The 13,397-nt window shown below is 45.3% G+C and overlaps 1 protein-coding gene and 1 long non-coding RNA gene across 2 annotated transcripts in view; one reads left to right on the top strand and one right to left on the bottom strand.

Annotated features, from left to right (window-relative positions):
* ADAMTS12 (ADAM metallopeptidase with thrombospondin type 1 motif 12) overlaps positions 1 to 13,397 on the bottom strand; it is a 601,127-nt gene that overhangs the window by 42,950 nt on the left and 544,780 nt on the right. Inside the window, exon 20 of the mRNA XM_069745983.1 lies at positions 759 to 911. Coding sequence (XP_069602084.1) covers positions 759 to 911 — 153 coding nt within the window. The remainder of the gene's footprint in view (positions 1 to 758; positions 912 to 13,397) is intronic.
* The window catches only part of LOC138660464 (uncharacterized), a 148,229-nt gene that overhangs the window by 22,513 nt on the left and 112,319 nt on the right, over positions 1 to 13,397 (top strand). The window lies entirely within an intron of this gene.

The following is a 13,397-nucleotide window of genomic DNA, read 5'->3' as shown; positions in this document are numbered from 1 at the left end:
CAGCACCCTGTGATTGTGTCTGTGGCTGGGGGGGGACGGAGGCCAGGACACACGCATCGGCAACAAAACAATTTACGGTAAATGCCACTGTCTGTCAATGACTGACATCAGCATCTAAATGGTTAAAGGGAACCTGTCACCCCCAAAATCGAAGATGAGCTAAGCCCACCGGCATCAGGGGCTTATCTACAGCATTCTGTAATACTGTAGATAAGCCCCCGATGTAACCTGAAAGGTGGGAAAAAGAGGTTATATTAGGGGGTGACAGGTTCCCTTTACACAGCAGCTACTCTAGCTGGCTCCAGTGGCTGCTGTTACAGGCAGATGTTGGCTGTGTACACAGAGGGCACCTGCCCTGCACGGAGTGGGCTCAGCTCCATTTACCTACACCTCATCCCCTTGAGATACATGTACATGAAGGTGGGCACTAATTATATAATGAACTCCAGGTGCAGGGAGCGCCCTCTAGTGGTGACTGGAGGCAGCTAAGATGAGATAATTTAACTTTCTATGCTGGGGACTTGGAGCTCTGCATCCCCCCCAAGAAATAAAATCAAGAAAGATATGTAATATAGTTAAAAAAAAGACACGTTTTGGAGATAAATATAAAAAAGTAAAAGGCGAAAATTCACTTTGAGGGACTTTTTTTTTATGTATAGGAGTTGTATGGTTGTGTAAGCGACCGACAAGACCAAAGGATATGAAAAAGACAGTATCATCTCAATGATAGTGTGACAATAATGGCACGTAATCCCCACCTTGCTCCAGTTCCCGGATCTCCAGTGCGCACATGGACGGAGGTGACATCTTCTCGCAGGATCCGGCTTTTTCACGCGTCCACAGTCGTCTTCATCTCCGGTGCTGCAGACCACGGGCCTCCAGTACGCGCCCACGCCGCATGTCGTAGAGCACTGTAACGAGAGGGGATCACGGAAAACACATTCGATTTATCGAAAGGAGAGCGGGCGCTAGTTGTGTATTTTTATACATTTTCCAAAAACGAGGGCTGGACTCTGGTGCTGTGGATAACGTTTCCACTCTTACTGGAGATAGTTTTAACTTTTTTTTAGGTTCCACATTCAGGATTCCCAGTTATGGTAACTTCCAAATGTCGGGGACGACCACGGTAAGAGCAACATGCCACGAAAATCCTCCTGTTTGGGCAGTCGTAGTATTTTCCTATAATCACCACTAGAGGGAGCTCAGAGCATAGAGATTTCTATACCTGTAGACTAAAGTCATATGACAAATTGGCCAGGAGAGGAGCGCCATCAATATCTTACATGGGATACCCGAAACGTGTCTCTCTTAATTAGTTTATCGTTTTTATAAAATGTGTGATTTTATTTAAAAAAAAAATACTTGTTGAATTTCTTTTTTTTTCATTTAGGTATTAATGTTCCTTGTGAGTCTGCCATGTTTTCTTCTGCGTAACTGTGCCACTTACACAAAGGGTATAGTAAAGTAAGTGTGGTATTTGACCCCATCTACTATGCTGTGAACGTGCCAGACGGCAGCGTGTTAAAAGTAGGGTGGATGGTAGCATTCTGGTGAGCAGCACTACCATCCACCAATACAGGGGAAAGGAGCTGCACTGGGATTACTAAAGGTACCGTCACACTGAACGATATCGCTAGCGATCCGTGACGTTGCAGCGTCCTCGCTAGCGATATCGTCCAGTGTGACAGGCAGCAGCGATCAGGATCCTGCTGTGCCATCGCTGGTCGGGGCAGAAAGTCCAGAACTTTATTTCGTCGCTGGATCTCCCTGCAGACATCGCTGAATCGTCGTGTGTGACGCCGATTCAGCGATGTCTTCACTGGTAACCAGGGTAAACATCGGGTTACTAAGCGCAGGGCCGCGCTTAGTAACCCGATGTTTACCCTGGTTACCAGCGTAAAAGTAAAAAAAAAAAAACACTACATACTTACATTCCGGTGTCTGTCCCCGGCGCTGTGCTTCTCTGCACTGGCTGTGAGCGCCGGCTGGAAAGCAGAGCGGTGACGTCACCGCTGTGCTTTCCGGCCGGCGCTGACACAGTGCAGAGAAGCACAGCGCCGGAGAGGACAGACACCGGAATGTAAGTATGTAGTGTTTTTTTTTTTTTACATTTACACTGGTAACCAGGGTAAACATCGGGTTACTAAGCGCGGCCCTGCGCTTAGTAACCAGATGTTTACCATGGTTACCAGGGGAATTCGGCATCGTTGGTCGCTGGAGAGCTGTGTGTGTGACAGCTCTCCAGCAACCACACGGCGACGCTGCAGCGATTGGGATCGTTGTCTACATCGCTGCAGCATCGCTAAATGTAACGGTACCTTAACACTATTCTCACCACCTACATACAACAGAGTAGGAGGCGCTATGACCCACTAGGGGGCGCAGTTCCCTCACATTTGCAGGAATAGCTATACAAGTTTGCATTCCTATTGCATTCCAAGCCAAATGTGAGAATTTGCTCCCTCTAGTGGCGAAGAGTGAGAAATAAGTAAAATGTTTATTTTTTCATATGTTTTAAATTGTAATATATAATATAACTTAAGAACATATGAAACATTAATACTGTAATATTTTATCAGGAATTCATATTTTTTTCCTGACAATCCTTTTATTACATCTTTTGCTAGATTAATTGAACAATTAGGGAACACAATAAGAAGTATTGGGCAGCACGGTGGCTCAGTGGTTAGCACTGCAGCGCTGGAGTCCTGGGTTGAAACCCCATCAAGGACAACATCTGCAAGGCGTTTGTATTTTCTCTCTGTGTTTGTGTGGGTTTCCTCCGGATTCTCCAGTTTCCTCCCACATTCCAAAGACATACTGATAGGGAATTTAGATTGTGAGCCCCATCGGGGACAGCAATGATAATGTGTGCAACCCGTAAAGCGCTGTGGAATATGTTAGCGCTATATAAAAATAAAGATTATTATAAGTATGTAACAGCAGGGGGCGCCAAAATAAGTATGTAACACCAGGGGGCGCCATAACAAGTATGTAACACCAGGGGGCGTCATAACAAGTATGTAACACCAGGGGGCGCCAGAACAAATATGTAACACCAGGGGGCGTCATAACAAGTATGTAACAGCAGGGGGCGCCATAACAAGTATGTAACAGCAGGAGGCGCCATAACAAGTATGTAACACAGGGGGCGCCATAACAAGTATGTAACACCAGGGGGTGCCATAACAAGTATGTAACACCAGGAGGCACCATAACAAGTATGTAACAGCAGGGGGCGCCATAACAATTATGTAACACCAGGGGGCGCCATAACAAGTATGTAACACCAGGAGGCACCATAACAAGTATGTAACACCAGGGGGCGCCATAACAAGTATGTAACACAGGGGGCGCCATAACAAGTATGTAACACCAGGGGGTGCCATAACAAGTATGTAACACCAGGAGGCACCATAACAAGTATGTAACACCAGGGGGCGCCATAACAAGTATGTAACACAGGGGGCGCCATAACAAGTATGTAACACAGGGGGCGCCATAACAAGTATGTAACACCAGGGGGTGCCATATCAAGTATGTAACAGCAGGGGGTGCCATAACAAGTATGTAACACCAGGGGGTGCTATAACAAGTATGTAACACCAGGGGGCGCCAGAATAAATATGTAACACCAGGGGGAGCCATAACAAGTATGTAACAGCAGGGGGAGCCATAACAAGTATGTAACACCAGGGGGTGCCATAACAAGTATGTAACACCAGGAGGCACCATAACAAGTATGTAACAGCAGGGGGCGCCATAACAAGTATGTAACACAGGGGGCGCCATAACAAGTATGTAACACAGGGGGCGCCATAACAAGTATGTAACACCAGGGGGTGCCATAACAAGTATGTAACACCAGGAGGCACCATAACAAGTATGTAACAGCAGGGGGCGCCATAACAAGTATGTAACACCAGGGGGCGCCATAACAAGTATGTAACACCAGGGGGCGCCAGAACAAATATGTAACACCAGGGGGCGCCATAACATGTATGTAACAGCAGGAGGCGCCATAACAAGTATGTAACACCAGGAGGCACCATAACAAGTATGTAACAGCAGGGGGCACCATAACAAGTATGTAACAGCAGGGGGCGCCATAACAAGTATGTAACACCAGGGGGCGCCATAACAAGTATGTAACACCAGGGGGCGCCATAACAAGTATGTAACACCAGGAGGCACCATAACAAGTATGTAACAGCAGGGGGCGCCATAACAAGTATGTAACAGCAGGGGGTGCCATAACAAGTATGTAACACAGGGGGCGCCATAACAAGTATGTAACACCAGGAGGCACCATAACAAGTATGTAACAGCAGGGGGCGCCATAACAAGTATGTAACACAGGGGGCGCCATAACAAGTATGTAACACCAGGGGGTGCCATAACAAGTATGTAACAGCAGGGGGCGCCATAACAAGTATGTAACAGCAGGGGGCGCCATAACAAGTATGTAACACCAGGGGGTGCTATAACAAGTATGTAACACCAGGGGGCGCCATAACAAGTATGTAACACCAGGGGGTGCCATAACAAGTATGTAACAGCAGGGGGCGCCATAACAAGTATGTAACAGCAGGGGGTGCCATAACAAGTATGTAACAGCAGGGGGCGCCATAACAAGTATGTAACACAGGGGGCGCCATAACACGTATGTAACACCAGGGGGCGCCATAACAAGTATGTAACACCAGGGGGCGCCATAATGTGTATGTAACACCAGGGGGCGCCATAACAAGTATGTAAGACCTGGGGCGCCATAACAAGTATGTAACACCAGGGGGCGCCATAATGTATATGTAACACCAGGGGGCTCCATAACAAGTATGTAACACCAGGGGGCGCCATAACAAGTATGTAACAGTAGGGGGCACCATAACAAGTATGCAACAGCAGGGGGCGCCATGACAAGTATGTGTCACCAAGAGGCGTCATAACAAGAATGGGGCACTAGGGGGCACCATAATATGTAACACCAGGGGGCGCCATTATTAACCTCTTAACCCCCGGAGCTTTTTTCCGTGTAGCGTTTTCAGTTTTCGCTGCCCTCCTTCCCAGAGCCATAGCTTTTTTATTTTTCTGTCAATATGGCCATGTGAGGGCTTGTTTTTTGCGAGACGAGTTGTACTTTTGAATGATACCATTGGTTTTACCATGTCGTGTAACAGAAAACAGGAAAAAAATTCCAAGTCAGGTGAAATTGCAAAAAAAGTGCAATCCCACACTTGTTTTTTGTTTGGCTTTTTTGCTAGATTCACTAAATGCTAAAACTGACCTGCCGTTATGATTCTCCAGGTCATTGTGAGTTCACAGACACCAAACATGTCTAGGTTCTTTTTTATCTAAGTGGTGAAAAAAAATTCCAAACTTTGCTAAAAAAAAAAAATAAATTGCGCCATTTTCCGATACCCGTAGCGTCTCCATTTTTCGTGATCTGGGGTTGGGTGAGGGCTTATTTTTTGCACGCCGAGCTGACATTTGCTCGGCGTGCAAAATGCTCAAAATGCTGATGCTCAGATCGCCCCTGTGTAGTAGAATTGCAGCATTGCTATGAGCTCCGACCACAGGGTGGCGCTCACAGCAATCTGGCACAGACAACCACAGAGATCTCTAGGAGGCCTCAGGTTGTCATGCCGACACACCGGTGGCCTGCGATCACGTGCCGAGGGTCAGCCGTGCGCGTATTTCCAGCCCGATGGCCGGCCAAAAGCACGATTTAAATGCCGCTGTCAGAGTTTGACAGTGGCATTTAACTGGTTAATAGCCACAGCTGGATCGCGATTCCACCCGCGGCTATTGCGGGCACATGTCAGCTGTACTAAACAGCTGACATGTACCGGGAAAGATGTGGGCTCACCGCCGGAGCCCACTTCAAAGAGAGGGAGTCCGACATCGGCATACTATTACGCCCGATGTCGTAGAGGGGTTGAAGGATTAATAATTAAATAGTGAAGCATCTGTGCAAAAATTAGATGATAAATCTCTTTACACTTTGTGTGCACAGCTCGTGTACGAACTTGTGTGTCTCCATGGATACAGATTACAAACCAGGTGCGGTTGGTAACCATGTGATTGCTCATTACACAGGGAGGTAAATGTACAGGGAAGATCCGGGATCAGACAGTGATTTACTGTCTCCACTGGGGGAATAATAGGGAATAACGTCTCAGCATGGAGGGGAGCAGAGAAATCACCGTCTGATCACGGATCGTCACTAGACCGGCATTCACACCAGCTCCTAATACAGGAGGATGAACCGGGCAGATTATCCCGCACTTTCAGCACATGGCGCTAAGGACAAAAGGAAGCAAAATGAGGTCATGGAGAATATTAGAAAGGTTCATAACTTTACAAATCTAATCAATAATGAGATGAAAAAATATTTATTTTCTCTTTAATGCCGCCCGAATGAAAGCTGTAATGTACAGTGGGGAAAAAAGTATTTAGTCAGCGACCAATTGTGCAAGTTCTCCCACTTACAAAGATGAGAGAGGCCTGTAACTGACATCATAGGTAGACCACAACTATGAGAGTCACAATGAGAAAACAAATCCAGAAAATCACCTTGTCTGATTTGGTAAGATTTATTTTTCAAATTATGGTGGAAAATAAGTATTTGGTCATTAACAAAATTTCATCTCAACATTTTGTTATAATCCTTTGTTGGCAATGACAGAGGTCAGACGTTTTCTGTAAGTCTTCACAAGGTTGCCACACACTGTTGGTGGTATGTTGGCCCATTCCTCCATGCAGATCTCCTCTAGAGCAGTGATGTTTTGGGCCTGTCGCTGGGCAACATGGACTTTCAACTCCCTCCAAAGGTTTTCTATGGGGTTGAGATCTGGAGACTGGCTAGAGCGCTCCAGGACCTTCATATGCTCCTTACGACTTACGAAGCCACTCCTTCGTTTTCCTGGTGGTGTTTGAGATCATTATCATGATGAAAAACCCATCCATGCTTCATCTTCAATGCCCTTGCAGATGGAATGAGGTTTGCACTCAAAATCTCACGATACATGGCTCCATTCATTCTTTCATGTACACGGATCAGTCATCCTGGTCCCTTTGCAGAGAAACAGCCCCAAAGCATGATGTTGCCTCCCCCCATGCTTCACAGTAGGTATGGTGTTCATTGATTGCAACTCAGCATTCTGTCTCCTCCAAACACCACAAGTTTTGTTTCTACCAAACAGTTCTACTTTGGTTTCATCAGACCATATGACATTTTCCCAATACTCTTCTGGATAAGCCAAATGTTCTCTAGCAAACTTCAGACGGGCCCGGACATGTTCTGGCTTAAGCAGGGGGACACGTCTGTCACTGCAGGATCTGAGTCCCTGGCGGTGTAGTGTGTTACTGATGGTAGCCTGGTGGTCCCAGTTCTATGCAGGTCATTCACTAGGTCCCCCCGTGTGGTTCTGGGATTTTTGCTCACTTTTCTTGTGATGATTTTGACCCCACGGGGTGAGATCTTGCGTGGAGCCCCAGATCAAGGGAGATTATCAGTGGTCTTGTATGTCTTGCATATTCGTTTTATTGCTCCACAGTTGATTTCATCACACCAAGCTGCTTGCCTATTGCAGATTCAGTCTTCCCAACCTGGTGCAGGGCTACGATTTTGTTTTTGGTGTCCTTCGACAGCTCTTTAGTCTTGACCATAGTGGAGTTTGGAGTGTGACTTTTTGAGGTTGTGGACAGGTGTCTGTTATACTGATAACAAGGTCAAACAGGAGCCATTACTACAGGTAATGAGTGGAGGACAGAGGAGCCTCTTAAAGAATAAGTTACAGGTCTGTGAGAGCCACAAATCTTGCATGTTTTTAGATGACAAAAAATTATTTTCCACCATAATTTGCAAAATAAATCTTTCAAAATCAGACAAGGTGATTTTCTGGATTTGTTTTCTCATTGTAACTCTCATAGTTGAGGTCTACCTATGATGTCAGTTACAGGCCTCTCTCATCTTTTTAAGTTGAAGAACTTGCACAAATGGTGGCTGACTAAATATTTTTTTCCCCACTGTAAAAGTTTGGGAAAAAGTAAAAAAAAAATGTTGAAAAAAGATGAAAAACTTGTTGCTAAGGAGCAGGAGGCCGTCAGCATGAAGGAGAGTGGTGCATGTGTATAACAGTGTGTGTGAATATACCAGTGTGCATGTGTATACCAGTCTGCGTGTGTATACCAGTGTGAGTTCATACTGCTGAGATCCCAGAGATCTGGTCATAGTAGAATATACAGCAAAAGTGACAGACGACACTTCAATATCGAAAGGTAAAACTTTCACTTGGACCTGGGCTGTGAGATCCCCATATGGGGAGAGGATCCTGCTGAAGGAAAGGTCTGACCCCTCAGCTGTGCTGGACTCTTACTGTAGTTACATTATACATTATGGTTTCATTTGTCTACTAAAGCTCATGGGGTCCTATAAGGTGAGATGTCAGGACACAGGCGGTGTTCTATCCAGAGTTGTAACAGATGGTGGGAGAGCAGGACAGGACCCCACTGCAGCCCCATGGTATATTATAAAGAGCGAGAATCCGCTTTGTGTCTGACAGGCATCGTCACCTTTATCCTCACGCCTTCTCACCTCCGTTCTTCCTTGTGGCTCTTCTGTCTCTCTGAGATTTGAAGTTACCTTTTAATACAAGTAATCTCATGTCCATGGTGCTGTAATCAGGGAGACAAAAATGTTTGGCCACAGGTAGAGCCATTCTTTTTTCTCTTATTGTGTGGCGATGAGAATTCATCCTTGTTCTAAGCTTTTGCCCTATCTCCCCCACATGCAGACCCCCTGTTGGACATTTAGTACAAATAATTAAGTACACCACATTAGGTTCTTATCACAATAAGAGAAAAAAGAATGGATCTACCTGTGGCCAAACATTTTTGTCTCACTGAACACAGCACCATGGACATGAGATTACTTGTATTAAAAGGTAACTTCAAATCTCAGAGTGTTGTGAATTCCGTTCTTGGGCTCCCTCCGGTGGTTGTAAATGGCACTTTTGTGAATTCTGCCCTTGGGCTCCCTCTGGTGGTTTTGAGTGGAACTGACGCTCCTTGGGTTTAGCTTTAGCAGCTGCTTTCACTAATCGTCTCTCCTGGCTCTGCTATTTAACCTGGCTCTAGTCTTCAGCCTATGCCACTTGTCAATGTTCTCTGGCTGGATTCACATCTCTGCTTGGATTCTCCTGGTTTCCTGACCAGTTCTGCAAAGATAAGTTCTGGCTTTGCTCTTTTCAGTCCACATGTTGTGGATTTATTGTTCTGTGCATTCTATTTTTGTCCAGCTTGTCATTATGGATTTTTTCTGTTAGCTGGAAGCTCTGGGAAGCATATTTACCCTCCACACCTTTAGTCAGGTGTGGAGATTTTGTAAACTCTGCGTGGATTGTTTTGTAGTTTTTATACTGACCGCACAGTATCCTTTCCTGTCCTATCTATCAAGCTAGACTGGCCTCCTATGCTAAAATCTGATTTCATCTCTGCGTATGTTATTTTCCCCTCCTCTCACCGTCAATATTTGTGGGGAGCTATCTTTCCTTTGGGGATTTTCTCTGAGGCAAGATAGGTTTCCTGTTTCCATCTTTAGGGGAAGTTAGATCTTAGGCTGTGCCGAGGGGTCTAGGGAGCGTCAGGTACCCCCCACGGCTATTTCTAGTTGTGCTGCTAGGTTCAGGGTCTGCGGTCAGTACAGATACCACCTCCTTTAGAGCTTGTCTCATGTTGTTCCTAAACCACCAGATCATAACACAGAGAGACAGAAGAGTCTGGGAGTATAAACTCAAGATAACCTTTGACACTCTCAGTGCAGGAATGAATGTGTCACATGGATTTATGTCTTTTTACATCAATTAAGGAATTTGCTACTCATACCTTGTGGGGGCATCACAACACAGAACCAGACCCCAATCAGAGGACAATAAAATATTCACACTCCTTATCTATGAACTATTCCAATATTTACGGCCACAATTGTTTATCCCTCTCCCATAATGATAGTTCTCCTTCACGTCACTTGTCTTATCGCATTATTTGTTGTGAGTTCTGTTTTTGGGCTCCCTCTGGTGGTTACTGAGGGTACTGGTTGACTTGTGTTTTCTGCAGCCTCTGGTGTTCACCTGTTACATCATGTTTTGGGTGTTTCCTATTTAGCCTGGCTTCTTTGTCATTTCCTCGCCGGCTATCAATGTTATCAGAGTGTCTGTTTGCCTCTGCTCCCTGCATTTGTATTCTTCAGGACAAGCTAAGTTTTGTTTTTCCTGTTTTCCGTTTTGTTTACTTTTTGTCTTTGTCCAGCTTGCAGTTATGTAATCCCTGCTACTGGTTGCTCTAGTGAGCTGAAATTACTCCTCATGTTCCATGAGTTGGCACATGAGTTCAAGTAATTTCAGGATGGTTTTTTGTAGGGTTTTTCGCTGACCGCGCAGTTTACTTTCGTATCCTCTGCTATCTAGCTTTAGCGGGCCTCACTTTTGCTGATTCTGTTTTCATCACTACGTATGTGCTTTCCCCTTATTTCACCGTTATTACATGTGGGGTGCTGCTATTTCTGTGGGGTGTTTCTCTGGAGGCAAGTGAGGTCTGTGTTTCTTCTTATAGGGGAAGCTAGTTCTCCGGCTGGAGCGAGACGTCTAGAATCATCGTAGGCACGTTCCCAGGCTACTGCTAGTGTTGTGTTAAGTTCAGGATCGCGGTCAGCTCAGGTTCCATCATCCTAGAGCTGGTTAGGTTTTTGAGCTTGTCCTTTGTGATTCCCTGCCATTGGAATCATGAGAGTTTTTTTTTTTTTTTCTCTTCTCTCCTCCTCTTGGTCTTTGAATGGCCCTGACTTCAGCTGTTAATCATGGACGTCCAGAGTTTGGCTTCCAGCCTGAATAATCTTGCTGCTAAAGTTCAAAATATACAAGATTTTGTTGTACATACGCCTATCTCTGAACCTAGAATTCCTGTCCCAGAGTTTTTTTCTGGAGATAGATCTCGTTTTTTGAATTTTAGGAATAATTGCAGGTTGTTCCTTTCCTTAAAATCTCGTTCCTCTGGAGACCCTGCTCAGCAGGTCAAAATTATTATATCTTTCCTGCGGGGGGATCCTCAGAATTGGGCATTTGCATTGGCACCAGGGGATCCTGCGTTGCTCAATGTGGATGCATTTTTTCTGGCATTGGGTTTGCTCTATGAGGAACCTAACCTAGAGATTCAGGCTGAAAAAGCTTTATTAGCTCTCTCTCAGGGGCAAGATGAAGCAGAAATATATTGTCAGAAATTTCGGAAATGGTCGGTGCTTACTCAGTGGAATGAGTGCGCTCTGGCTGCAAGATTCAGAGATGGTCTTTCTGAGGCCATTAAAGATGTTATGGTGGGGTTTCCGGCGCCTACAGGTCTGAATGAGTCCATGACTATGGCTATTCAGATTGGTCGGCGTTTACGGGAGCGCAAACCTGTGCACCATTTGGCGGTGCCTTCTGAACAAGCACCTGAGATAATGCAATGTGATAGAATTCAGTCCAGAAGTGAACGACAAAATTATAGACGGAAAAATGGATTGTGTTTTTATTGTGGTGATTCAGCTCATGTTATATCAGCATGCTCTAAACGCACAAAAAAGGTTGATAAGTCTGTTGCCATTAGTACTTTACAGTCTAAGTTCATTCTGTCTGTGACGCTGATTTGTTCATTGTCATCCATTTCCGTCGATGCCTATGTGGATTCAGGCGCTGCCCTTAGTCTTATGGATTGGTCATTTGCCAAACGCTGTGGGTTTAGTCTGGAACCTCTGGAAGTCCCTATTCCTTTGAAAGGAATTGACTCCACGCCTTTGGCTATGAATAAACCTCAGTACTGGACACAGGTGACCATGCGTATGACTTCCGTTCATCAGGAGGTGATTCGCTTCCTGGTACTGTATAATTTACATGATGTCTTAGTGCTTGGGCTGCCATGGTTACAAACTCATAACCCAGTCTTGGACTGGAAAACAATGTCTGTGTTAAGCTGGGGATGTCAGGGGGTTCATGATGATGCATCTCCGATTTCTATCGCTTCATCTACTCCTTCTGAGGTTCCGGTATTTTTGTCTGATTATCGGGAGATTTTTGAGGAACCGAAGCTCAGTTCGCTTCCTCCGCACAGGGATTGCGATTGCGCTATAGATTTGATTCCGGGCAGTAAGTTCCCTAAAGGTCGGTTGTTCAATCTGTCAGTGCCAGAGCATACTGCTATGCGGAATTATATTAAGGAGTCCTTGGAAAAGGGGCTTATCCGTCCTTCTTCGTCCCCTTTGGGAGCAGGTTTTTTTTTTGTGGCTAAGAAAGATGGTTCCTTGAGGCCTTGCATAGATTATCGTCTTTTGAATAAGATTACAGTCAAATATCAGTATCCTTTGCCATTGTTGACTGATCTATTTGCTCGCATTAAGGGGGCTAAATGGTTCACTAAGATTGATCTTAGGGGTGCGTATAATCTGGTGCGGATAAGGCAGGGTGATGAGTGGAAAACCGCATTTAATACGCCTGAGGGCCATTTCGAGTATTTGGTGATGCCTTTTGGACTTTCTAATGCTCCTTCTGTCTTCCAATCTTTTATGCACGATATTTTCCGTGAATATCTGGATAAATTTATTATCGTGTATTTGGATGATATTTTGGTTTTTTCTGATGACTGGGAGTCTCATGTTCAGCAGGTCAGGAAGGTGTTTCAGGTCCTGCGGGCTAATTCTTTGTTTGTGAAGGGTTCTAAATGTCTCTTTGGGGTCCAGAAGATTTCTTTTTTGGGGTATATTTTTTTCCCCTTCTACTATTGAGATGGATCCCGTCAAGGTTCAGGCTATTTGTGACTGGACGCAACCTAAATCTCTTAAGAGTCTGCAGAAGTTCTTGGGCTTTGCTAATTTTTATCGTCGCTTCATAACTAATTTTTCTAGTGTGGTTAAGCCTTTGACGGATTTGACTAAAAAGGGTGCTGATGTTACTGATTGGTCTCCTGTGGCTGTGGAGGCCTTTCAGGAACTTAAGCGCCGGTTTTCTTCTGCTCCCGTGTTGCGTCAGCCAGATACGTCGCTTCCTTTTCAGGTTGAGGTTGATGCTTCCGAGATCGGTGCGGGGGCGGTTTTGTCGCAGAGAAGTTCCGATGGCTCAGCGATGAAGCCATGTGCGTTCTTTTCTAGAAAATTTTCGCCCGCCGAACGGAATTATGATGTTGGTAATCGGGAGCTTTTGGCCATGAAGTGGGCATTTGAGGAGTGGCGTCATTGGCTTGAGGGTGCTAGACATCGTGTGGTGGTCTTGACTGATCACAAAAATCTGATGTACCTTGAGTCGGCCAAGCGTCTGAATCCTAGACAGGCTCGTTGGTCACTGTTTTTCTCCCGTTTCAATTTTGTGGTT

This window comes from Ranitomeya imitator, chromosome 1 (genome assembly GCF_032444005.1).
Source record: "Ranitomeya imitator isolate aRanImi1 chromosome 1, aRanImi1.pri, whole genome shotgun sequence".
Classification (NCBI taxonomy): Eukaryota; Metazoa; Chordata; class Amphibia; order Anura; family Dendrobatidae; genus Ranitomeya; species Ranitomeya imitator.
This window is presented reverse-complemented; position numbering and strand designations above follow the sequence as displayed.